This window comes from Labrus mixtus, chromosome 9 (assembly GCF_963584025.1).
Source record: "Labrus mixtus chromosome 9, fLabMix1.1, whole genome shotgun sequence".
In the NCBI taxonomy this organism is placed as follows: Eukaryota; Metazoa; Chordata; class Actinopteri; order Labriformes; family Labridae; genus Labrus; species Labrus mixtus.
This window is the reverse complement of record NC_083620.1, coordinates 23,640,246-23,665,986: the sequence shown is the minus strand read 5'-3', so window position 1 is coordinate 23,665,986 and position 25,741 is coordinate 23,640,246. Positions and strand designations below refer to the sequence as shown.

The window sequence follows — 25,741 nt, the reverse complement described above, 5'->3', positions numbered from 1 at the left end:
ATCTGTTAAGTAACTTAAGCCGTGGCTGTCAGGGAGTTCATACTGTACATAATTGACTGATACTTTAATGAGCAAGAGACTCTTAATTTGAAATCCTCAATGACCTTTACAAGGCGAGGAAAGGCCTGCAGCTGCTAATTCAGCCTTTTGTTGTTATTTCCCCTGCTGCTGAGAGTTCCAGCTTTTGCTCTCTAAACTGTAAGGATGATTGTTAATTAAGACACTTGAGGCTGCATCCTCTCTGACAGACAGGAATGCCATTCAAGGGCAATCAAGGAGTGCTTTGTCAATCCTCACCTACACAATTGAACAAAGCCACAGCCCAGACTTTTATACCCATGGGGTCCAAGAAATGCACATTTCATCTTTTCAGCTATTTGAGAAATAATCATCATCCTGTTGAAGAAGGCCAGACGAGAAAAGGTTGAATTAGACACTCTGAATGTCAGTGTTATTACACTAGATTAATCAAATTCACCAAGTGTATTTAATAGGGGCAGGAAGCTGTTTTCTCTCATCTGTCAAGATTGAGTTTTTTATTCAAAACCATTTTGTTGGTAATAGAGGCTTAGCCAAAAAGAAGAAAATGCTTCGGGCTTGGTGCAGAGTGTACTATAGTAACTTGTCCCCACATAGTCTGAACAGCCTGTTTTCAGCACTAATGATGTTGCCATGATCAGGGATAAGTCCTGACTGTGGGCGCTTGGCAGGACACCATGTGCCCCTGTTTGAAAACCGGCAACCCGCGACAGAGCAGATCATCTGCAGAGTCGTGCATGCAGTTTGCAACTTGCTAATCCTTAAGGTGTTGCAGGATTCTGTTTCAACTAATATTTCCAGGCGAAGCTAATAGGATTAAACTTGAAAACTTGAGTGTTTGCATGTATGCAATGCCAGTTATTTCTGGACACCAAGAGGTAGTGACCCTAGCAAAAATTCAGAGCATAGTCCATGGAGTTAATTTTCAATCATTTATTCGCTCAATGATTTGTGTTTTTTTCATGTTCCTTGATTACTTCAAAGATTGTCTCTCCAGCTAATGTGGGGGTTTTGTTTGAACTGTTTTCTTCAATGGATGACAAATGACATCATTGTGAAGACACTAGAGCATGAAGCAGACTCCATCGATGGGAGTGACCTCCCCCTGCAACCACATTGTACAGTATTTCCTCTGACACAATTCTCTGCTGGGCCACAAATAAAGAAGCCCCAACTGAAGTTGGACTTCTGGGAATGTGTCACTGACTTTCCACACATGCAAGGGTGCTACTACTGTGTGAGCCAGGAAGAAAGTCAGTCCCAGCAACTACTTCCTGCTGCTATTTGAAATCAAAAGCAGACAGTGTTGGAACAAGATGAAGGTTTTTGCTTTGTTAAGAAGGTTTTTGAAAGTCAGTGATAATATGAAGTATGATGAAAACTGAAGCACAGCAACCCACTGATTCTGCCACTTTTTAATGATGGATCAAAGTGTCGAGTGTTTTACCCCAAACAACTTCACATTGATCTTGGTTAATGATATATTCAAAATATATTTGTTTCAAGATTTCTGTAGTTTCTGTGATCATTGTACTACCCCCTTTATGTGTTGAGAGCAGTCAATGCAATATGTTGTCAATCTTAGTTTTCTGGTTTTGCCTTCATCATGTTGAACAAGTAGAATAACATTTACATGATCGCCTACTTCTTACATAAAATTCAGAAAGTCTGCTCAGTTTAACATAACACACTAACACTGTTCATTGAAAGTGGGCAGATTGTAGTTAAACACCTCTCTGGTTTTGAATCTCTCAACCTTCTACCTATAGCCTTTAAAACATTTTTTTATTAAATGAATTCATGATAGGGTCAATGATAAGGATAAAAAAATGATCTAGCCATTATAGTTTTAAATAGTCTTAATTTAAACTAGAGCAAAAAGTGTTGAATCACCTCTAAAGTTGTGGTTCAGATGTTAATCTCAAAGAACTTTCCCCGCTGAGAGCAAAGCCTCGCCTGCTTTAAGCCTTGCATGGCTCTCTGACCCAGCACTTTTGTTCAGAACTGCCGTTGGCCTTTCTTTCAGGCCCCTCAAATGTCGCCTCAGAGTGACCACTGTGTCAGAGTGGACACAGAGGCGACAGCAGCCGGAATAGCAGCCCCTGCAAAGCGGCCACATTTATGGCAGAGCTGTTCCCTGAAAGGCTGTGCTCATAGAAAAGGGTTTAGAGCCTGTGAAATCATAACAATTCAAAGTCTTTCAAGCCACAGCCAACTCGTTACTGCTGATACCAGGCTTAGAGTGATTAGACCATATCTCTCCCCCTCCCTCTCTCTCTCTCTCTCTCTCTCTCTCTCTTCTGCCATGTGCTTTCTTTCCTTCAACAGGATTATCATATCCCTTTTCCCTTAATTGGAGAGATGAAAAGTATGCTGGTATGGTCTGGTACAATATGAAAACTAAAGACAGTGTATTTTGTGGAGTTATATTAAACTGGGATTATGAAATTTACTTTCAGTCATAAAAATGAAACTTCATTGTTGTTTTTCTTTGAGCCACTTCATGCCATTGGTTATTCTCTTACTTCAATTTAAAGTTAGTTGAACATTTGGTTTCTCATTTCACGACCTAAAGGAAGTATCAGCTTCAACAACGGAATGAATTCCTTAGGAAGAGTTTTAAACTTTCCAAATCAAAAGTTGCCATTGAGACTGGATGTTACATTACAATATTAACATACACTATGTAATTCTTACATTGAAGGATACTGTGACAAGCCTTACTGCCCTAAGGGTTTAAAGTGATAATTGTTTGCGGCACTTGGAGCTGGAGGGAGTGTGCTTAACTGAATTGCTCATCCGCTGTGGCTCATGAACGACTACCAACAAGTTCACAGAGATCTGAACTTTAGCTTGAAAACCTTGTTATGGACTTAAAATCAAAAATCTGAATGATACCTCAGAGAAATGGTTGTCTCCTGGGGACCATGAATATTATTACATAATCATCAATCAACATTAAGATTACAGTCTGGTCATTATTTAATGGGCCTATATTCAGATATTTATCAGTGAAGGATCCTATAGTATCTAGGGCTAATGTCAAGGTTTACTAGCTTGGATAGTTAGCTAGCCTTAACTTCTCAAAAGTAAGTTGTTGTTAGCATAATTAATCTCTCTTTTTTTGTTAGTGGGATAAATTTAGTGAGAGGCCACAGCTCTCAAAGTTAGTGCTTAGCTAACATTACTAATTCATGGTATTCCACTGCTGCTAATGCTAGCTATCATCACTAACTTGTCAATCAAGGTTGATTGCTCTCAGCAGACGCTACAAAATTGTACCCCTTCCTTTCCTTTTCTCCAGCATCAAAAGTGTTGTAACCTTCTATGTCTTCCAATCCAGTTTTAATGCAATTCTTTTCTTGCTCTGGTTTTCGCTTACTTGCTGAGCCTAAAGGAACTGTTGCTCCTACTGTTGTTGTGGCATTAATAATATTTCAGGAGCACAAGTCTTTTTTGTTGTTTTCACAAATGATGTTTGTCTCAATGGGATTTGGAAACAACGCCCTGTGAATCACACACCTGAAACTAAACTAAAAGCCTGTGAGCACCTTGCATGCACAACTTTTTATCTTTTTATCTTTTTAGCACTGTTCCTTCATGTCTTCATATGTATGCGTTAGTTTAGTTATGCAGGTCATGGAAACTGTTAGCACACCAAATGTGTTTGCAGCATATGGTCATTTAGTATTTTTAGCTGCATTGTGTCTATTGAACGGGATTCACAGGCCGGTCCCAATTTATCCTGCTTAATCAGTGGGTTGCTGGCTTTGTGGGCAATGTGCCGGCTGTCTCTCTTCCTGACTGAATGAACAGACGAGGGTCCACGGGGCATCAATGCCCTGCGAGGCTTGACGGTGACCAAATAAGGGCCGTCTGCTACATGTATGCAGGGAGGAGACAGAGGCACCAAGTTGGCACAGTCCAGTCTCTCACATTCTTTGGCCTCCTTCAAAAGGCTTCTGTCCATCATCACACATCCACTAGCGCAGAAGTGCAGCTACATGAGGTGTTCAAAGGTTTCGGTGAAGAGGTGTGTGTACAAAGCTGGTTATTCTTTAGTAGTTAAAGTAGTAGAGACACTTTTATTTAGAGAAGATAACACAAGTGCCACAAAACTGAAAAGGAATCAGCAAGACAGGGTGTATGCATTCATTAGATTCCGTATAAAAAGAATAGCACTTACATTTGTGAGATGATTGTCATATAACCTAACCATGGTTTTAAAGATGAATAGTGATATGTAGAAATACAGTTTAATACATAGGGCTTTTCACAAGCTCCTGTGCAACCAGAACATCTGACTAGTCTTTCCTATTGTTGATTCTCTAATAAGATAGTTTGACCAACAAGTTTCATCTCACTCTCCTCGTACATTTGACAAACACTCGTCTCTACCAAAATGATCACCATCATGAGAAAGATGTCTGCCAGCTCAGCTGAGTGCCGGCTTCAGTGTTTGACAAATATTAGTAAAATAATTTAAGAATAGGAGAAGGATTGCATTTTAATGCACAGAGATGGTAATTGTCATTACCATGTGTCTTGATAGCATTATTCGATTAATATTCTAACATGTTTGGTTACAATAAAATGACTTTCTCATTTAAACACATTGTAACACACACAGTTCGTTATGTGTGTAGATGCATCACAGGGTGCATTGTTGACTACTACTTGTATTGATAGTTGTAAGTTTAAAATGGGGTAAAACCAGTACTACAAAACCTGCCACTTAGTCAGAGAGAGAGCAAGACAGATACAGTTTAAGTTCAACATAAGCATACAAAATAATCGACCTATATTGCTGGACTCTCTCTTTATATATTGTGTGTTTGGTTTTTAGTAAGTTTTGTGACTGAAGTTTTAAATATGACATGAAATCTGCCTGAAGCCACCAACTTTGGGCTTTTAATGACAAGATTTGTCCCGGACTGAAAACTCCATGTTTGTGGAAATCCTTGTAATATACCCTGAGCTTGCATTTGACTGCTTTGAGCAGATTTAGCAATGTATTCATTGCAGATGATGTATGCTTCTGCATAGGACTGCAGTGCATTGCAGAGACTTGAACATAAGAGACACATATTTCACTGAATTCTGTCTCAGTGCCTTGAGTGCAGGTTAAAGATTAACTCTGGTGTTTTCCTTGGGGCCTCTTTGAAGTGGACTTACTTCAACCCCTGCTTATCTTAATTAGAAAGAAATCTGGAGGAGTGAAGTGGTCCTCTGGAAATGAACACCTTCACTCTCCAGCCCCCCAGAAGGCCAAACTAAACCTTTACTACATCTTTAAGACCTTTTTCAACTCAGTATTTTCTTATGTCATGGTGGAATTGTATTGTAGTATAAACTGAAAGTGCTGCTTTCCTCCTTGGACCTCCTGGATATGAAACATGAATAATTGATGGAGCCACTTTATGTTTGTGAAAACTGTTGAAGGCAAACAGGTGTTTAATAGGATTCATTTTGAAAGGGAGGGCTGCCTCTTTGAGGTTTGGCTTGATGTGTTGGCTGTTTCTCGAGTGTCATGTAAATATTTATGCAAAACAAGTTGCCGTTTAATGCTGTTACTGAAATGGTATTTGGGATTAATCCCACCGATAAATGGTTTTCAAATGTCTCTGGCTTAGTGTTTGATCACATCATGCAAATCATTTATATTTGTAGTATTTCTCATTAAAATAATGTTTAAGATCTGGAGTATCAACTATGTTATAGCTGCCAGCGTGTGAAGTCAGATTAATAGACCTTCTCTGGTTCCATTACCTCAGTTCTAGACGGCTCCTTCACGTCTCAGAGATCACACATGCAGTGTTTACTGGTGGCATGCGTGCCATGCTGCTGGCTTTAATCCAAACGGAGTAGGGAGGTCCTGTCATACACAGGTCACCTGTCTCCACTAGAAGGACGTGGAACACACAGGAAGCATAAACCCAACACTGTGGGAGACCGCGAGAATGTATCACCTGAGACAATTTCTTGCAAGAACTATTCATCAAGTCTCTCTCTACTACCTGAAATAATACAATAATGAGTCAACATCTACATTTGTTCTATTTGTTGCTGCACACATCATTGGTTCAAACATTATTCATCTTTGAAATATTTATTTTCCGTGCAAAAATTATTCAAATTTCTGTTGTGCAGAAATCATATTTCTTGTTTTTTTATTGTATCAAACCTAATTCCACAAATCTAGCCAAACAAGTTTTCTAGCTATTGCATGCACATTCTCACTGATAATTGTAGAGCTGATGCAACTTTAAACAGCACAAATATTCTGCACATGAAGCAGAACACCATGAGTACTTTAAGCAACTTGTTTTTGGTGAGCAGAGGATTTTTATTTTATGTGCGTCAAAGTGACGAACACCAGCAGGAGACCAAGCATATCACACAACCTATAAAAAAGCTTTGATATTCAAGGAAAACCCCGCTTCTAAAAAGGCAGTCTGTCAGAAAATAGAAGTTTCACTAAATGAAACATAATTTAGTGGCATGCAACCTTGAAGGAAATGTTGAGACAAATTCCTCTGATAGTATGAAGTGTGACCGAAACAAAGCTTTTAGCCATAATAAGGTCAGCGACTCATTAGCAACATTCAACCGTGTGGAAACTGTGTTCCTGAAGATTTCACTTCCATCCTGAAAGAGATGAAGCAGTGCTGGGTTCATGAGAATTTCTTGAAAAGTACACAACTAAATGATTCAAGCATTTTGTAAATGTTGCAACAGAGAGAAAATAGAGCAGTCTCTTGTCTTGTTTTGCTCAAGCTTCAAAGCCTTTTGTCCCAATTACAGTTCCGTGTTGACATCACAGAGACTTTCTGAGGTTCACCCTGAACAACAACCAGAAGTTGAAAGAATACCAGTATCTGTCTTTTGTATCCTTTTACCCCCAACATTTCCAATGAAGCCTCAGGAGATCCTCAGCAGATATACCTGAGGAAAAGTCATTTTTCTGTAGCTTTCAAATACATTTTTAGTCTTCTTCCAAACTTTCATTGTGGACATAAAAACATTATTAAGGAAGAATCAGTTGTTCATTTTGTATGGCTGTAATGACTCTAAATACAAAAACAACATGTCAGGGACATTGGGATTCTATTTTATCCCTGTGAGGAATTATGTACACTATTACACCTTGAGAAAAAAAAGCTCTTAACAGGTGCAGCGAACATTTCACACACACACACACACACACAAAGATGTAAATGTATGCACCCTCACACATAATAAAACACCCGGGGTAAATGTGTGTTTGTCTCACCAAGTCTGTTGAGAAAAGGAAATGAACACAGTGGAGCAGTCAGCTGGACGTTACAGATTTACTGACCAGAACAGCCGGGTGGGGTGGGGGTATAGACTCTCAGTCGTCCAAAACACAAACAACAGCGACACACTTCAACCCCTGAACAAAGTCCCTGCACACTCCCGTCAGCTTGAACTTTTATTCCACAGCTGTCAGAAGTGCCAGATGTTTAGTGTCTCAGGCATCTGTCGCTCAACATCCCTATCCAGTTCACCAGAAGGCAGTAGCTCTAAAATCTGGTGGACGTGAGCAGATTTTTTGGAAAACATTGTATTGTCGTTTAGAAAATATTGCACTATCATTTAGACTATTTAAAGCTCTGGGTATGACAGCTGTAGAATATGTTGTGGCTTCTGTAGCACTCTAAGTGTGTATGTCTTTGCAGATGTGTTTTTTTTTGTCCGTGTTTGTGTATGTGTGTGTTTGCATGTGTTTGATGTCTGCTGTTGTGGTTTTCTTTAAGCCTTTACGGTCAAAAGGTAGCAGAGATACCCTCCAGGACTACAGCCTTGGCCTTTGATTCAACTTCAAAAGCTGTGGGTAAAGTAGCCAAGTTCAGACAGGAAACAGACACCTTTTATCTTAATTAGAAATGAAGCAATTAGACTGCACAAACTCCCTTCCTTTTGCATAAGTGCTAAACCCTCTTCATACCACCCACTGAGTGCTGGCTAACACTTCCCAAAGTCCAGTCCTTAAGGTATTCAAAGACTCATTTTCACAAGAGGCATTGGAAATCTGCTCCACCCCAGAAACAAATAGCTATGTTACTTTTTAAAACCTTTTGGGGTTTTTAAGTCTCTCTCTGGCTTTTTTTACTTTTCTTCTGTAATACTTTAATAAAGAGCTTTTTTAAGTAACATTAACACAACTGTCTGCTTTTTGTTTGCAGGAGGAAACAGACTGAAGAACCAGCAGTTCCGTCTCAACTGGGCCTGGATCTCTTTAGAGAAGGAGCACTACGTGGTGGATGAACAGGTCAAGTTCCTGGAGGTGGTGCTGAAACGTCGGGGCTACCTGGGGGAAACCTCCTTCATTAGTAAGCAGACGTGTCTCTGATGAAGACAATGGTTTTAAAAAATACCATCAGAGATTACTGGAAATATTCACAATGTTATAAAGTTATTGGACAGCTTTTAGGGCTTACATTATTCTTTCTTATGGAAGTAATTTTATATATATTTTTTTTTTACATCATTTTAGTGAAAGTGTGATTGTGATTTAGTGCCAGATCAGGGTCCGCACCATTGACATGTTTTATAAGACGGATACAGCAATACAAAGGTTGAAACAAAAACAAAAAAAGTGAAATAACATTAATACCAATATCAAACATTTTTCATTGAAGTTATCATAGGATACCACAACACCACATAATACTCCAGTACTGCTTTGCAGCTTTAACATCAAATTGCATGAAATGATCTGATTCTTTTGAGGTATCACTATCACTGCTATTCAGACAAGCAAAGAAACAAACAAAAACATGTTGAACTAAAAGTCTTCTTGCCGAACAAAATTAGTCGGGGATTACCTTTAAGCATTTCTGTTCTGTATTTAGGATAGGATAGGATAGTACTTTATTGATCCCCAGAGGGGAAATCCGGGCGTTACAGCAGCACAGACAAGAAAGCTCGAAAATACACATTAAACAGAATAGATAAGATAAATAAAAATAAAAATAAAAGTAAAAATAAAAAAAGGGGGTATATACAAGTACAAAATGAATGATGAAGTTAACTGGGGGGAATTGAGAATTGAGACAGTATTTGCAGAGAATGACAAGATAAAGTGACAAGTGATGATTAAAGTGACTTGGTATGATAAATAGTGGCAAGTAATGTAAACAGCAGAGAAGAGAGGCAGTGTTGTACCACAGTAATGCAGAGAAAAGGGAGTTCCCTGACCGGGAATCGAACCCAGGCCGCAGCGGTGAGAGCGCCGAGTCCTAACCACTAGACCACCAGGGAGATTTCCAGATTTCCAGATTTCCTAACTTTTTCAAAATCTACTTTAGGCAGAGTGCCATAGGACATAACTGATTGGACACAATTACACATGCCTCACACAAAAACACACACACACACACACACATTAACTTTTAGGAGGCAAGACATGGCGTAAAAGAACGACGTCCAATTGGTGGAGATGTAAGCAAAAGAGTTTGCCGCTGTACTGAAAATGTTTGCCTTTATATCAATGCTATTTGTAGAATTCACGACCCCCTCCTGCTCACCCTCAATATATTCCCTTAAATATTTTTCTGCTACAAATTTACTCGAGGGCTGGCGGACAAAAAGAAATCCCAGTGAAGCTGGAGTGAAAATTGGGCTGTATGCATTCACACATGCAGCTCGCATCTAAAATTTCAGGAAGTTTTCAGGAGTTTTGTTAACATTTGAAAACACTAGAAGGTTGGCTTAGACACCCTTAGGGGTCACACAGGTCATGACCTTCCAACTGTCTTGTCTGCCAGTATTTATGTTCCAATAAGACAAAGCCCAGGACGATCCCTCGGGGACTGCATGCACACATTAGAAAGGTCACTCAAAGTTAGTGGCCAGGGAAAGGCGCCTCTCCAAATGTTAGTCCAGGCAAACTACCAACTGGAACTAAACGAACAATAACTGTACCCTGCCTCTCACAAATCCTGCCTGCTGCGAGGATTTATGAGTGGCAGGAATTCTAACTGCTCTAACTGCTGGCACCATTGGCCTTTTCTAAGTGTCGCCATTTATTCTGTCTATAAAAATGAGGTGTGATTAAAATGACCCAGTGTTAAAGGTCAAATCCCAATAGGATCATTTTCTGTTCTGTCATCTGTACCTCTGTATGCCTCAGGATGTCTGACTAATGAAACATCTCTGAGGTGATATGCAGATTCTGCTGACCTTTCTATGCCTCACACTGCACCGTATATCTACTCGACCTCATTAACTCAGTAAAATAGAAAAATACGCATTTAAAGACAGAGTTTTGAATATGCTCTACAAGTATAATTTATTTATTCACAGCCAGAAGTGGACTGTAAAAGCCATGTGAACACATTTTGTTCATCCTATAGATAATGTAAAAGAACAAAAGAAATGATGATTGAAAACTGAAATGTGTATGTGATGACCGCTCAGTGATCCCTTTGCAGATGAATGATAAACAACATAGTGTTATACTGGGAATGGGCATAAGGGCAAACAAACAATCACCCCTGTTTGGCATTACTGCTGTTTTATTAATGCTTGCATTATATATTAAAAGAAGCTCTACTTTGAGCTTTGAATACACTTGCTTTTCGTTGCCTGGAGACAATAATGTCTGAAATGACTGTTCTGTGCTTTCAAGTCCAAACCCTAGCTTTATCACAATTCACTTTTCCTATGATTGAGGAAGGATGAAGGGGAACGATAATGGATGCGGGCGGATGCGGTACCTCTCTGTGGTGATGGAAAGCACACAAAAGAAGCTGTAATTTCATTCCTTTTTTTTTTCAAGTCAGAACAATTTTGTTTCACAATAAGATGAAAAAAGTACCAATAGTAAAAAAAAAAAAAAAGTTATCTTTCTAAATCCATGAGTGGTGAAAACTAAAATATTACTTTCATGTCTCATGAGAGCCAGTGGGTGTATCTTCACATCCTCAGGCCTTGATTATTTTATTGTTCACCACAAACAGCAGTCTTAATTAACAGCCTAGAAAATATTCGGATTCACATTTTTAAAGCAAGGACAAAAACATTTGCTAATCAAACGAAAAAAATTGAAGACAAGAATTTTAGTGTTATACATTCCTGTGTTGATCATTGCTCTCTTTCTCGTAGTGATCATTTGAGTTTGTCTTTTTTCTCTGCTATTTATGAAAATGGGAGAGAAAAAGTAGCAAACTGTTTGAATTAATCGGCATAAACAGGAGACCAGAGCAGCCCAACAATTCAAGCCCCCCCATCTGTCTCAGTGTTGCGATGAGATAGCGACTGTTCCCAGGCCAGTGCCTTCTCATGAAGACTGAGGATATCTGAGTGAACGGTGATCAGAGGAGCCCACTGGTGGTCCCTTGCTTCACTGGTCAATGTGCACAATGCAGGTGGCACAGGTTTGGAGGCTATAGTGAGCCCACCTGCCCTGCAGCCTCAGAGCGACTGCTGAGATCAGGCATCAATCCTACGCAGCATTGTGCAGGAGTCAGGAGCAAAGCTTTCTCACTCCTCTTCTAGTTACTCTTTGAAGACTGCTGATTTTTCAAGCTCCATTGAGCTTGACTATTTAATGTCAGCACATTTCCTTCAGTCTGCACTTGCATATCAAAGAACAGTTTTTATTTTAATCAAAGAACAGAATAGTAGTTTCTATGCATTTCTAAGTCTGTGTTTTTTTTTTGAAGATCTTGTGCGAGGTCTTGATGTGATTTTTCAGTTTTCTCTTCACTTTCTTCCTCCTCCAGTTCGTGGATGTTGTGAACAAACTGTATTTTGTTTGTTTTTAAGCTGTAGGTAATTTCATAAATTCTTCTCATTTGGAAGCCTAACGGAATTGGCAGCAATCTTTTTTTCTATTTGTTGCCAGACCCTTGCAGCGGGTTTTGTGGCCATTTAGCGAAGACAATGAAGAGTCTGTGTGACATTTCACCGGCCCCTGTGCCCCGGCTCAGCAGGAATCCTACCAGTGTCACAACTATAGGGACTATATAGGCCCCATCAAACTGCTCACATGCTGAAGGTCAGTCAACTGCCGAGACCAGGCTGACATTAGGGGTAATTGGCTTTATTCCCTTCAGGGCCATTTAAAACTGTGGAGGTGAGAAAATAGAGCAAAAAGATTGCAGATATTGTCAGACACACTGGGTTGTGACTTTTTCAGGGTCCCTTTGAATCTTACTAGTTATAGTTGTGTTATATGTTATGTTACACACTGCAGGTTCCATGCTGGCTGTGGACCGGCTCTTTGGATTGGCAGGGTAGCTGGAGGGGAACTGGATTGGAGAATTTTGATCCAGTCTCATTTTTTTTTTGTGGACTTGGAGAAGGCCAAATCTTTTCCCCTTGAGCAGTCCTGAGGGAGGTACTTTAGGAAAATGAAGTATCTGGGTTGTTGCAGAGACCCATCAGGTCTCTTTATAAACAAAATTAGCTCTGTGTCCGTATCCTCGGCACAAAGTCTGCATGTTCATGGTGAAGGAAGAAAGAATGACATCCTGTACAAGCGGCTGAATGAGTTACATCTGGGCTAACTTGCTTGGTCTGCTACTGGTGGGCCAGGCAGGAGAGAAGTGGAAGAAAAGTGATCGATGTACCACAGATATCAGGACAAACAAACAGCTTTTAACTGAAACATGAATTAATTGAATGGTAGATTACAAAATGTTAAATGTAACCCTTCAACCAACAACAAGGTGCTGACATTATCTGATATGAATGATGTATGATATTTCACATAAACTACCTGATAAAGATAATAACCCTTTTCTCCATCTCCTTCCAAAGGCATTGGCACAAAGGATGGCACTGCACAAAGTGACAAAGATTTCCGGGGGAAGTCACAGAAACAGGTGCAATTTAACCCCGGGCAGACCACAGCCACCTGGAAGGTGCGGATCCTGTCAGATAGCGAGTACGAAGTGTCAGAGAGCTTCCAGATCGTCCTGTCTGAGCCCGTGATGGCTGCCCTTGAATTCCCAGATATTGCTACTGTGGAGATACTGGATCCTGATGATGGTCAGTTTTGATTTCGTCTTCAGGGACTGCATATCATTTCAAATGTGCATTTAATCATGTTCCTTAAACCGTCTGTGCTAAGTTCCAGTGTGATTCTAAAGCCATACTCAAGACATAAGTTCTCCTTTTTTACCTTCTCTTTTTGGCATTCTTGAGTTTATTTGCTGATATGCATTCAGGTCAAGTCAAGTGAACATTATTTATATAACAAATTTAAAAACAACCAAGGTTGACCAAAGTGTTCAATCAGAAGAAGGTCAGTCAGAAAGCAGAAACACACAATACAGGTCTTATATTTGGTGCTACATCAGAACTTTTTTTTTTTTAACTTTCCATCCTTGTTATTGTTCTCATCACATAATTCAGAAGAAAAGAATGTTTTGCTCAAATGTTCAAGTATCATAGAAATTAATTGTTTAAGAGAGTATAAAGTACATTTTATTTTGAAGGAAGTGCACATCCTCATTGACTACCACACCCATAATACTAGGTGGCAGCAACAAGTGATATAATGATCCAATCAGGCCTTTCTCTGTATGTTAAAACAAAAAAATAGAACAATACAGAATAAAGGTCCAGGATTCCCTTCATGTTAGCTGTATTCATGTTTTTTTTACTGGAGAAGCTTCATGCTGCTCCGTCTGTCTGAGTGCATCAGAGAACAAATATTAAAAATGTATTAACATGAAACGCTAAGCTGAGAGAAAAGTAACATCTTGAAACTCTATATTAATTATGAAACTAGTCATACATTGAGCATGTGTGTGCTGTGTCCCTCCCTCGAGTGGAGATAAGCAAGGTCAAAAGGACGAGATAAACAGGCCGACTCCCCCAACGTGTGCAATGAGTGCTGAAAAAACAGATGAACTCCAAGCAGCTGGACGCTGACAGAAAACTGCATGACATAAATATTGATAATGCTTCTCCTTATCCCACAGCGCTTCATTGTGTGTGAAAAAGGGAAGAATTTACAATTCATTCCAAATAGCATGTTTAGTTGGCGCTTTGTTTCGCAAAACATCATTCTCTGGAGCCCAATCAACCAGACTGGCAGCTGTCTCTCTGCAAGATGTTACTTTTTGTTTCTGTATGCCTCAATAGACGTTTAAATTCAGCCATGCCTTTGTTATACAATGTATTGTTTATGGTTTCTATATTTCAATATATTAGTGCCACTCAAGGTCAAACCAACTTTGAAGGCTTTTGAAATATATTTTTCTTTCTTTTCCATAATAGCAGAAACATTGATCAGCCCAAGGACAGCTACCGTGCAAAGTAGAGTTTTCACACCAGACAAGCTTCAGCAGCTCAGACTGAAAAGAGTGAGAGTTTTAAAAACAAGAAGGAGAGAATGGCCACATCGTTTCAAGCATTTGTTTGCACGGTCCACAGGACAGGAAAGGAAAGGTCAAGTTATGTTGACTCTCCAACACCTTGTTAATGATGGTGAGGGAGGCAAAGCTCCAGACTGAGCTCTGTGGATTTCATGGATGAAACGTTACAGCCCTATTACCTTCCTAGTTGTCATATGCAGCTCCAAGAAGGAGGCAGACAAAGAGATGGCGAGCTGCCAGTAAAACAGTTGAGTAAACAATTGTTTAAAAGCTCTCTGCTTGCAAACGAAGCAGCCAATCTGTACAGGCAACTAACAATTGACGTTTGTAAACCAAAACAAATGTGTTTGAAATCGTTTGTTGATTTTTTTTTATTCTCTCTGGGAGATTCTAACTCTGTTTCTAATCTGCATTTTCTTACAGATAAAATTATCCACATCCTTCTGTATCACTAACTGGGTCAATTACCAGAGCTGTCTCTCCGCATTATCAGTGTAAGCAGCCTCTAGGTTAGAATATTTACTGCAGATGAATCAACAGTAGAGGATGGGTTTTAATTAAACATGAAGGAAGCATCATCAGCGGAGCTGTAATAAGAGGCGTCATTGGTCCCAGTGTGCGAACTGTTAGCCTACATGATGAAAGGTTTTGATTGAAATACTGTCACATGTGATTTGATGTTGTAAGGCTTTTACTGTTTCTTCATCTCGGATCATTCAGTTCAATTTAGTTGGCATTCAGTTCGCCAGAGATATGATTATGCGTTATTAAGAGTTTCCTTCATATCAAAAGTCAAACAACATTGAACTTAAAGGTATTTCACTCAAAATGTATCATTGCACTATGCCAAAATGAGAAGCTAACGTTTTGATGTTGATTTGTCTCACATACAGAGTCGACAGTGTCCATACCCTCAGCTACATACAGCATAGAGGAGGACATTGGTGAGCTGCTCATCCCCGTGCACAGGAGTGGAGATGTGAGTCAGGAGCTCATGGTCATCTGCTTCACACAGCAAGGTAACACAGGAATGACCTATCAAGACTTAGACAGTTTGACTTAAACATGTGTCTTTTGTTGAGCAGCACGCACTGAAAGTGGCCGTGGTAATAAGAATAATTCCGGTAGTTTTGAATTGTACAATAGAAAGAGGAAACCCCAAAAGCATATCTTCCTTCCAATAATTACCCAGTGGCTGCTGTCCTTACATAATGTTATCTTTAAAAATGGAGAGCTGATGAGCATCGATACTGTATCAAAAAGTAAAATGAAGACGGAGTAAAGGTCCCTGTCACTTGTTAAAGAGAGCTTGTACTGGGTTCTTGTCATATCATCCTGAGGGAGTGTTTCAGTGATGCATGTTAACATTTAGCATGAAAAGAAAACTATGATAGAGAAAAGAGAAATCATTTTTATGTATTGAATTTTTACGGTGAAATTGCTTTTGCATCATTAACTTTGCTTTCTGTTTGTTCTGTTTTCCACCCGCTCAGTTTCAGCCACGGGCACCGTCCCGACCGCAGTGCTCTCCTACTCTGATTACATCTCCAGGCCCGAGGACCATCACAGCATCGTGCGCTTCGACAAGGGTGAGGAGGAGAAAACGTGCCGGGTTGTTATCATCGATGACTCCCTGTACGAAGACGAGGAAAGCTTCAATGTCACCCTGAGCATGCCCATGGGGGGCCGTCTGGGCTCGGAGTTCCCTACAGCCAGAATCACAATCATGGCCGATATGGAAGACGGTAAGATGACATTTCACAGATCACAAGTGTGAAATTGACTACAATGCAGTGTGAAGTCTGTGCAGGTACAGGAAGTCAAAAAGGTGTTGATTATTAAAACTTTCTGTCTTACAGAGAGACCTTTCACTTTCAAAAGGATTTTCAGACCTCATTAATGTCTCAAGAAAAAGCTGTTGGAATGTTTTTCTAGCTTAGAAGAGTTTTTCTGTGATGTTGTATTGGGGGTTTGTTTATGCAATGGACAAGCAGTAGCTGAGAATAAGTTTAGAAAAAGTGTCATAAATGCATAATATGTATTCAGCTGCACAAGTGGATTCAAAGAGAGGCTTTCAAAGCCGGTGGGCAGACAGACAGCAGGTATGTTGTTTGGTGTGCAGGTGAAGAGTGTGTTAGGATTTTTTTTTCTGGTTGTGTTTGTGCTTGTCTGACAATATCTCGGAGAGACGGTGTTTGAGTGTGCGAGCCTCCTTCCTGGGGGCGAAGCCTTTATCTCATATCTGCAGGCTCAGACTGGAGGGCTGATAGTCTCCCATATCTTCCCTGACGCCTCTTTGTTCCACGGCGCCTGACGACCATTCCTCAGTTCTCTATCGCGGCGACGATCTCCGGAAGCACTGCTGTGAAGTCAAGACTGTATGAATGCACGCAGGCAACCCTGAGCTGAAGAAGCAGGATGATTGCGGAAGCATCTTTTTTTTTTTTTGTTGCTCAAATCAAAACCCGATAGACGCTGAATAATTGCTGTGATGACGCAATATACAACTCAGCACAAGATCTAATTGCTTGATTTAAAAAGTCATGAAAATCGTCACCTTAGGGAATGGAGTCATTTTATCATTAGATAGATGTTAGTTAGCTTCATTGAAATGTATTTTTAATCTTCTCCCACTGCTCAAATAACACCAGTAGTTGCCATGTGGCAGGAGGTAAAGAGATCATGATTGAAGTGCAGTTGTTGAAAGTTTGACCTTCGATAAATATGTTTTGGTCAGTGACAGTGGTCCTTCCATTTTACCTTTCCTGAAGAATTACGACTCCTGAAAGATTCCCAATCATTTATGACAGCCTCCAGCAGCACCACTGAAGAAGGATCGATCTGTTATGTTCCCTCCTTGAGAAAAGTACTTGAACATTTAACGGTTGGTTTTAGATCCAGATAAAAATCTGAACTAATGATGAGACTTACCTGTCCATGAACCTGCTCTAAAGAGGCCTTGTCTTCAGGGCTCTTGCAGCAGCAGCAGTTCTCAGACTGTCTAACAGGTTTTTTCTCTCTCCTTCTGTTCCCTGGGGAACTCAAAGCAGACACACTGCAAGTGGATTTGTTTGCCCTGCTTGAGGAAGGAGAGGGGTTACGTGATTGTGTCCGGTGTAACCTGAGAGTGAGTACGGGGCCTTTTGACCTCCGCTGCTCCTGGGTATTGACTCGAGACTGCCGAGACAGCTGCTGAGACACACACGTTTTTAATAGGCTGTACAACAGTCGCTCCTTACAGCACTCGGGGCTGTTTCACAAAGATGTGCTTTACCACTGAAGATATTCTATTCCCAGACAGTCGCACACTTTTTTTATGGATAGCTCTAACAGTGCAAGTATTGCTTGTCTTTACAGCTGCCAGAGAGCGTATTGATTGGAGACATTATTGATTGATCTCTGAGCATAACTGTCTTGACAGATTTCAGTTTCTTTCCGCTCTCATTGAAGGAGGCGGACAAATAAAAGCCCATAGATTTGTGCAACTATAATGGATAAGATAAGCCGGCTCGATGTTTGCTTTGGAAGTGGTCTCAGAGGAATAAAGGCGGAGGGTTAATGGTTTAAGAAGCTATTTATTTAGTTTGACAGTTTCCTGTTACTGATAAAAAGCAGATTCACAATGAAGCGTTTCCTAATTTCACAGCTTTACGGAGAGTTGTACGCTGTCTGATTGCAAACTTAAAAACAATGACTTGCCTGTGTAGTCTAATTTATGTATATCTCTTACACCAGGAAATGTTTTCACTCCACCAATGTGTGATTTCCTGACATGCCTTTGCCTTCATTAGAGGTCCTCGGTGTATTATCACAGAGACACAGGAGAATAGGAGGCTTTGTGCATTATAGGATTAACATGGCTCACGCTGACAACCAGCGTTAGCAGTCTGTACTCAGGTTTGTTCTTGCCTTATCTGTAATCATGTTTTCTTTGTCTCTGCCTTTGTCAGGGTGGCTGAGATATAATCAAAATCACCTTATGCATATCAGTTGTCAGAAAGCACAAAAACGAACAAAGGTGCCCCATACATCAGGGCCAGACTACAGCCTGCTTTTGTTCAATCTTCTTTTGTGTGCGTTTTATTGTAATCCTCAAACTGTGATTCAAACTGTTGTCAAGACTTTCAATAAGACGAGGAGCGAGACATTGCCTGGAGCTATTGTCCTACAAGTTGGCTCCTTATTAAATCAACACGGATACCTGACATCAGATCAACTGCTTGGACACACAACGAGACATGCACACTCACGCCTTAGAGCACACACAATATAAGCGTGAAGTTGGCTCAGCAACACTTCCAAAGTCTAATTTGGATTAGGTGCTGGAGGTGTTTAGGTTGCCTGCATCCACTGAATAAATGGAACATGAGGACCGGGTAAGGAATAAGATGGTGTCAAACCTTCATATCTCCCTGAAGGAGGTGATAATGAAATGGCGGGAGCACTGATGGTGAAGTAAATGGTAAATAGCTCTAAGGGAAGAAAAACAAGACAAATATCCTGTTTGGAAGAGCAGAACGGCGGCAGCAAATTTATCCAGCTTCGACTTCAGCTATCCTTGCTTGGTATTACTTTAAAGGACATAATCCAGCTTGAACTCCACTCAGGTATACATATGGAGGGGAGGCAAACTGGGGCATAACATCCTTCTTTGTCACCCCTCTTAGCAGTAGCTGTCCAGAGGGGTTGCACAGGATGAACTGGTGCCTGGCTGAACACCTGTCCCTGCCTGTGAGAGGTCTGTGCGAGGGTTCCCCAGGAGGGCTTCAAGCAGCTACACACAGTCGTGGGCTCGAATAGTTCACACACCACTGATATCAGCAAAAGGCACGCTGCAGTAGCATATTATAATGAAACTTAAAGCCAAAGGGCACAAATGCATATGCACTCCCTGCTCCACGCAAATAGAGTCTTGGCCACCTACTGAGGTAGAAACCACACAAGGTGGAGCTCATATTGTCTGCCAAGGCTCTGATTTTAATCTGATGATTTATGGGGGATCTTAATTAGAAATGTTTAGAGCTTTTAGAACTGAATTAATTGAAATGTGCTGCACTAATAACCAGTTCTGTAGACTTGTGCTAAAGAGGACAAGGCATATTTCCTTTCCGACCAAAACATTAATTTCACTAATTAGCACACCTTCACCCGCAGAGAGGGAGTATTTAAAATCTGCTTTGTTTGGAATGAAAACAACCACACTCTTTCATGGCACTGGAATTGATATTTCTGCTTCAGAGAGAACTTTGTTGGCAAATCATTTCAGACGGAAAATGTAACCAAACTCAACCAAACTCCACCTGGGTGGTCTGTAGACTTTTCCCTTTAGTACTGATTTGTTTCAGCTCATTTTAACTTTAAATAAATGTAGTCCTTAACCTTTCTCTATGCTGAAAGTACAGTCATAACACTATATGGATGGACTCTGTGGACGTAATCTTCCGTCATGGCATAAGCACATATGTAATGGTCAGTTCTTTTTTAGCTGTATGTAATCTACATTGAGACTCTTAAAGTCATCACCGTAACACTGAGGAAAAAATCCTTAAAATCCTTATTGCTCAATACATTTTGCTGTATTGTCTATGTTAAGATTTCTAATCATAGACAGAGATAGTAAAGCCATTGTTTTCATTGTATTAATGGTGTTAACTTTTTGTCAACAGACGATGAATTCTGTCTTTCATGGTAAACTTTTTGACATATCATAACAAAATCGATATGTTACATTGTGAGTGAAAGCATAGACTAAAGTTTTAATCACCAGTTACCAGGGGGCATTAAGGTAGTGTAAAGTTCAGTATTTGCCCGAAGTCTCAGAGATCCTTACAGGATCCGCCTCCAACACGTCCAGACCCTTCTCCAAACACAATTGTCAGTCTACATGGGTCTGTTCGCTGCGCTTCTGATCCCTGCTGGTTGTTCAGGTTGTCTGCTCAGCAGGGGGTGGATTTAGGAGGCGTTGTGTGAAACCTTGCATGTTAATAGTTTCTGAACATTACTCTGCAAAATCAAGGTGCAAATAATCAGCTGGTGCCTTTTTTTTTAGCAAGGCTTGATAACAAGGGGGGGGGGGGGTAGAGTTTCTGAACTGACTGCATGGTCCATTCTGTCTCACTAGTGGAAATGTATTTATTTCTGCATGTACCAAATGATCTCTGCTATGATTAGGTTTTGCAGCATGGCGTAAGAGCACAGAATGGGAGGAACAGGTTTTAAAAGATGATGTAGATGCGAGCATGCTCATGCTGTAAGAGAAGGCTCCTCAGTGTAGATGTGGATATTACAGGAACAAGTTAACTACTGAACTCAAACAATTGAGAGGAGGATGTAAGACAAACAAAAGCCATAAGAATAGATAAACAATGAGTGGAAAAGAAGGAGTGGTAAACACACTCCAAATGATATCATAACACAACTCTTAAAGCTCCTGTGAAGACTGAAATTAATACTGATGCCCCTTATGATCTATAAAAGCAAATGAAACCAGCAGGCTGTAGAAGCAGCCTTGGTTTACATTTTCCAACGAAAACATTTTACAACAAGCGAGACATTTTATTGTTAAAAGAAAATAAAAGGATAGGATTGTTTTTTAAACACTACTTTTACATGAAGTAGACTGAATCATAAATGAGACAAGAGGCATTTATTTGTCCACAGGCGGCGCCATAAATGAACCTCTAAACCCATGCACTTACAGACAATCAGTACCATGGAGCTGCTGCTGAAGATCACTGTTAAACAAGCGCATGCCTGATGTTGATATCTGATTAATGTCTACAGCAGCGACATGAACCATCTATTCTTTTTTTTTCTGCATTAAAGTCAATCTTCTTGCAACTCTCCGTGTGAGTCTGTTAAGTTTACAAGCTTCCCATGCTTTCTACAGTAGCATGCACAAACAGCTGCTTCCCCCATAACACTTGCTATTTTCCCAGCGACACATCTGCACACAAACAGCCACATCCTTATAGTTTCCATTCTGCTGCACTGGGTTTTTCAGAAACTTGTCCTTTCTTGCAGAGGTAATTGCTGTTTGATTTTGACTCTGCATCCGTGATTTTGTGTGTGTGTGTGTGTGTGGGGGGGGGGGGGGGGGGGGGGGCGGGGGGGGGTGTAGGACATGAAAATGCTTGTAGAGCAGTAGTCATGTATTTATAGTCTTGTGTCAGTTGCCTGTAAATTTTTCTCTGGTTCTGAAGGTGTGATTAAGAGCTGTTTTAAAGATGGGCGTGTGCAGCGTATCCTGGATTGCGATGAATCAAGAGGGGAACCCATCAACCCTGTAATTATGTCTCACCTGGATTCTCATTCATCCAGATATAAACAGATGTCCACATTACTTAAGCAGAGAGGTGCCGACTTTAATCAACAGCCTTAAGACGCTCAATCCAGCACCTTCTTTGAAAATTGTGAATCTCACAGGCAGTCAATGATTTGAAGTTTGATTATTCTGTTTGAATATGGTGCTGCTGCTTTTGTATGCTTTTGCTGTTGGAGGGAGATTTCTGAAGCAGAGGCTCAATTGAATCTCACCATTAGAGAAGCCACTTAGCTCTGTGGGAATGTCATGCAAAGTTCAAGTGAAATCAAGCAGTCAGTGGGAGTGTAACACTCCCCTTAGGGATGCCTGTGTCTCTCCTGGTGCCTCTATATGTTCACATTCTGCATGCAACAGTAAAGAAATGTCCTTTTGTACAATATATTGACAGCTGCATGATTATCTGTTCTCTGTGACATTTGTTTCAGATTTTAGATTTTCTTAAATGAAGAATTTGAATGTATTTTACTTCATAATAGAAATCATAAAAAAACATTTAACTTGATCTTCTAATCGTTAAATAAGTAGAAAGAAAGAAAAGTTTTGTACCACACATCATTATACATAATAGAAGTCTAAATGTGGAAGTTGTCCGTTTATATCCAGGTAACCTTAGATGCGATGTTTGGCGTATACGGCTGCTGCTGATGGAGCCTAGGAGACAGCGGTTTACCTTTCAGTTAATGGGCCGTAGCTCTTTGAAGCTCACTGTTTGTATGCTTCACAAACCTTATCTGATTACTTGGCGTGTACAACAGGTCCAAGTTCCTGGCTGAAAAACCTCAGGCTAGTGGATCTGATTACTTCTCCTGTTGGGGACCAAGTGCAGGCAGCCAAAACCATCTTTGTTTGGTTTCTCTGTGGGGAGAAATGTTGGCAGCTGCACGCCTCCTGATACACCACTCTTGTTCTGCTTGTGCTCTCAGGATGGATTAGACAATAAAGATTATTTGTCCTTCGCGTTTAGGAGAAATATTATTTTAGTCACCGGGATGACTTTTCTGAGCACCTCAAATCCCAAGGAGGCTTTTCCTTCAAGACTGTCTCCCTTCAGAACTTGTCTTATCTTGTCAGTGAGGGGCTGTTGCTGCGTCAGAATATGCACACTCGTCTGAGACTTAGATTACTTGAAAAACTATGATGTGTAGAGCAAAATAATAATTACTTTGCTACTGATTGCTAATTGCGCCTGGCAGCAGTGTTGACTGACAGTTAATCTGTTTTTATCCTGCCTTTTTTTATTTTGGTTTCATCAGATAACATAATAATCTAAAAGTGAAAACAGTACGTATTTGTTTTTGTTCAATGCTTTTATCACCCATTTCCATTTCCACATCCCCGGTCTCCTTTTTCTCCCTCACTGTGTGATGAGAGACTCTTAACTACCATTTTGTAAATCTATTGTCATGGAAACCATAACTTTACCCATGGCCATCGTCATTCAATTAATTTATTCATCATTTGGTTCACAGTAACTCTCAAAAGCACACGTTTTCCACTACCGTGTGGTGACTTGTTCTCACTAGTCATGAAAACAAAATGAACTGGATGCATTAGAATGTGTTTGTTTCCTCAGTAACGACTGCGATTTTATCTCAAGCTAGTTATCGCTTTTGGTTGCCCTTATTATTTCTGCATCACTGTAATGGACTGTGATGGACGCCCTGCTGTTTGAGTCCATAAATAGTCTCTTTGTGATGACAGTTGTTTCAGTGTAACAGTAGTTGACTGCACCACCTTAAGGGCACGGATACAGAGGTTCAAGCCCTTAAGCCTTTGTTGCCCGAGCAGCATGACATGTTGTGCATTGCCGGGAGAACACCGGCTCTGAAAGGGTTAAAAAGAATAAAAAGTGTGTGCTGGCTGCAGTGGAATCTCAGCTAATTGCGGAGAGGCAGGCCTGGGCTGGCACATCGAGCTCTACATCCCCCAGACCTCCTGTCGGGCCTCCTGTCTGCCTCTCAGACCTGTCACTATCAAAGTTAGATCCACCAGCAGACTCATCCACATCAAAACCAGGAAATGCAGCTGCTTTTTATTTTTTATTGATTTTTTGGGGCTCATTCAAGTTACACATGTAAAAATCCCCCCAAAACATAATTCCGGGAAATAAGAAAGTGTTTGTGTAGCAGCTGTAATTACAACGTTTCCTACCTGCCTGCTGGTGTTTGGATGGAAACATTTCCTCTTTTTCTCCTGTAATCAGGGGTAATCTTACTGAGCATGCTCGCTATTACAGATTCAACGCCACAATTACAACTGACACGTCCTGTTGTGAAACTACAAGATGATTATGGATTACATCCCTTTATGTGTTTTCCTCGTCTTCTTCCCTCATTTCTCTGTTGTTTTTTTCCCCAGCTCCCGTCTTCTACTTTGGCAACACAGACTACCACGTGGACGAGAGCGACGGCTTTGTGGAGGTGCAGGTGTGGAGGACGGGGACTGATCTGTCCAAAGGAGGAACCGTCACCGCGCGCTCCAGAAAGACGGATCCTGTCTCAGCCGAGGGTATGCGTACCAATGCGTTGGCGCCCCTTTTCTGACAGCTTCAGCTTGTTTGTGTTTAGAGAAACGTCACCCGCAGAGAACAATAGTCTTAAGTCGTCACCCTGTCACTTGTTGTTTTCCTGAGCTCAAGAGTGCGGGGAGATGTTAACGCCTAATATGTGGGGTGGATGGCCTGGGGAATGTAAACATTGTTTCAGGTTAGGGGGGGGAGAGGCAAGTCAGGGCTCTTCTGTTGGACCTCTGTAGGCATCGGATACTCACAGTGTGGTGAAGATAATGGTTGTTTGAGTGAGGACGGAGCTTTAGGAATGCATAGTGATTGTTCTACACATTGGTAAGTGCTTTGTACTCCAAGAACTGCTTGCTATCTTTTAAAACCTTCCCTGCAGCTTCTATTATCTCCTCGCCTCAGGCAGTCTTCTCTGCCTTGTACTGATTCCTAACATCTCTGCTAAGGCCCACGTTGTTATAACTGTAAAAAAAAACAAAAAACTAGAATCTAATCATATGCAGCACGGTGGAGAAGCAAGCCCACACTTATGCACATAACTGGGTCACAAGTACATGAGAGGAGCCTGTGGCCAAAGGGTGAGCTCTCAATACTCTTCAAAGAATGGCAAATGAATAACCTGTTTGCGCTCAGGGAGCTATCTAGTTTCTCTCGATTTCTCTTTAATCATGAAACAAATTCTAACTGTTCACCGCGATCAACCACGACATAGTAGTATTTTAGAAAAAAAAATTTAAAATACATTTTTTTCAAGCATGTGGGTCAGGTTCTTTTATCTCGCTCGCTGCCTGAACACTCAAAGATGAATTATGAAGTAACATGAGAACCGCTGTCTGAATAAGATCAAGCACTGTAGTCCATTTGCACTCTATCCATTTCTCCCGTAAGCACTCTGATCTTTGAAACATGTCTGACCCATATCGTGTTGTGGAGCAGCTGGCGTGGATTATGTCGGGATCAGCCGGAATTTGGACTTTGCACCCGGGGTCACCATGCAGACGTTCCGTGTGACTATTCTGGATGACCTGGGCCGGCCGGTGCTGGAGGGGCCCGAGAAGTTTGAGCTGGTGCTTCGAATGCCCATGAATGGGATCCTTGGGGAGCCGAGCAAGACCACCATCCTCATCAATGACTCTGTCTCAGACTGTGAGTGAAAATCAAAGTTTTAATCAAAGCTATTTAACATTACATTTCATTTCTGATCTTAAGTTTTGGGATGGATTCTGTTGCTTTAGTGCCAAAAGTGCAGTTCCGCGATGCTGCGTATGTGGGCGACGAGAACTCCGGGCAGATCTCAGCTACTGTTTACCGCAGCGGTGATATCAGCTACAAGTCCACAGTGCGCTGTTACAGCAGACAGGGGACAGCTCAGGTCATGATGGACTTCAATGAGAGACCCAACACGGAGGCTTCCATCATCACATTCTTACCAGGTGCTGTAGGAACAGCCAGCAGACACCTCTTTGCATGTTTTTGTTTCATGTTAGAATGAATTACCCGTGGAGG

At 40.9% G+C, this 25,741-nt stretch overlaps 1 protein-coding gene and 1 non-coding gene across 2 annotated transcripts in view; one reads left to right on the top strand and one right to left on the bottom strand.

The window, feature by feature from the left end:
- frem2b (FRAS1 related extracellular matrix 2b) overlaps positions 1-25,741 on the top strand; it is a 52,345-nt gene that overhangs the window by 15,357 nt on the left and 11,247 nt on the right. Inside the window, exons 3-9 of the mRNA XM_061046994.1 lie at positions 8,247-8,393; positions 12,829-13,059; positions 15,287-15,412; positions 15,887-16,138; positions 24,076-24,225; positions 25,172-25,381; positions 25,471-25,668. Coding sequence (XP_060902977.1) covers positions 8,247-8,393; positions 12,829-13,059; positions 15,287-15,412; positions 15,887-16,138; positions 24,076-24,225; positions 25,172-25,381; positions 25,471-25,668 — 1,314 coding nt within the window. The remainder of the gene's footprint in view (positions 1-8,246; positions 8,394-12,828; positions 13,060-15,286; positions 15,413-15,886; positions 16,139-24,075; positions 24,226-25,171; positions 25,382-25,470; positions 25,669-25,741) is intronic.
- On the bottom strand, positions 9,253-9,324 carry trnae-cuc (transfer RNA glutamic acid (anticodon CUC)). Its single transcript has one exon. It is a non-coding gene; the product is annotated as a tRNA-Glu (tRNA).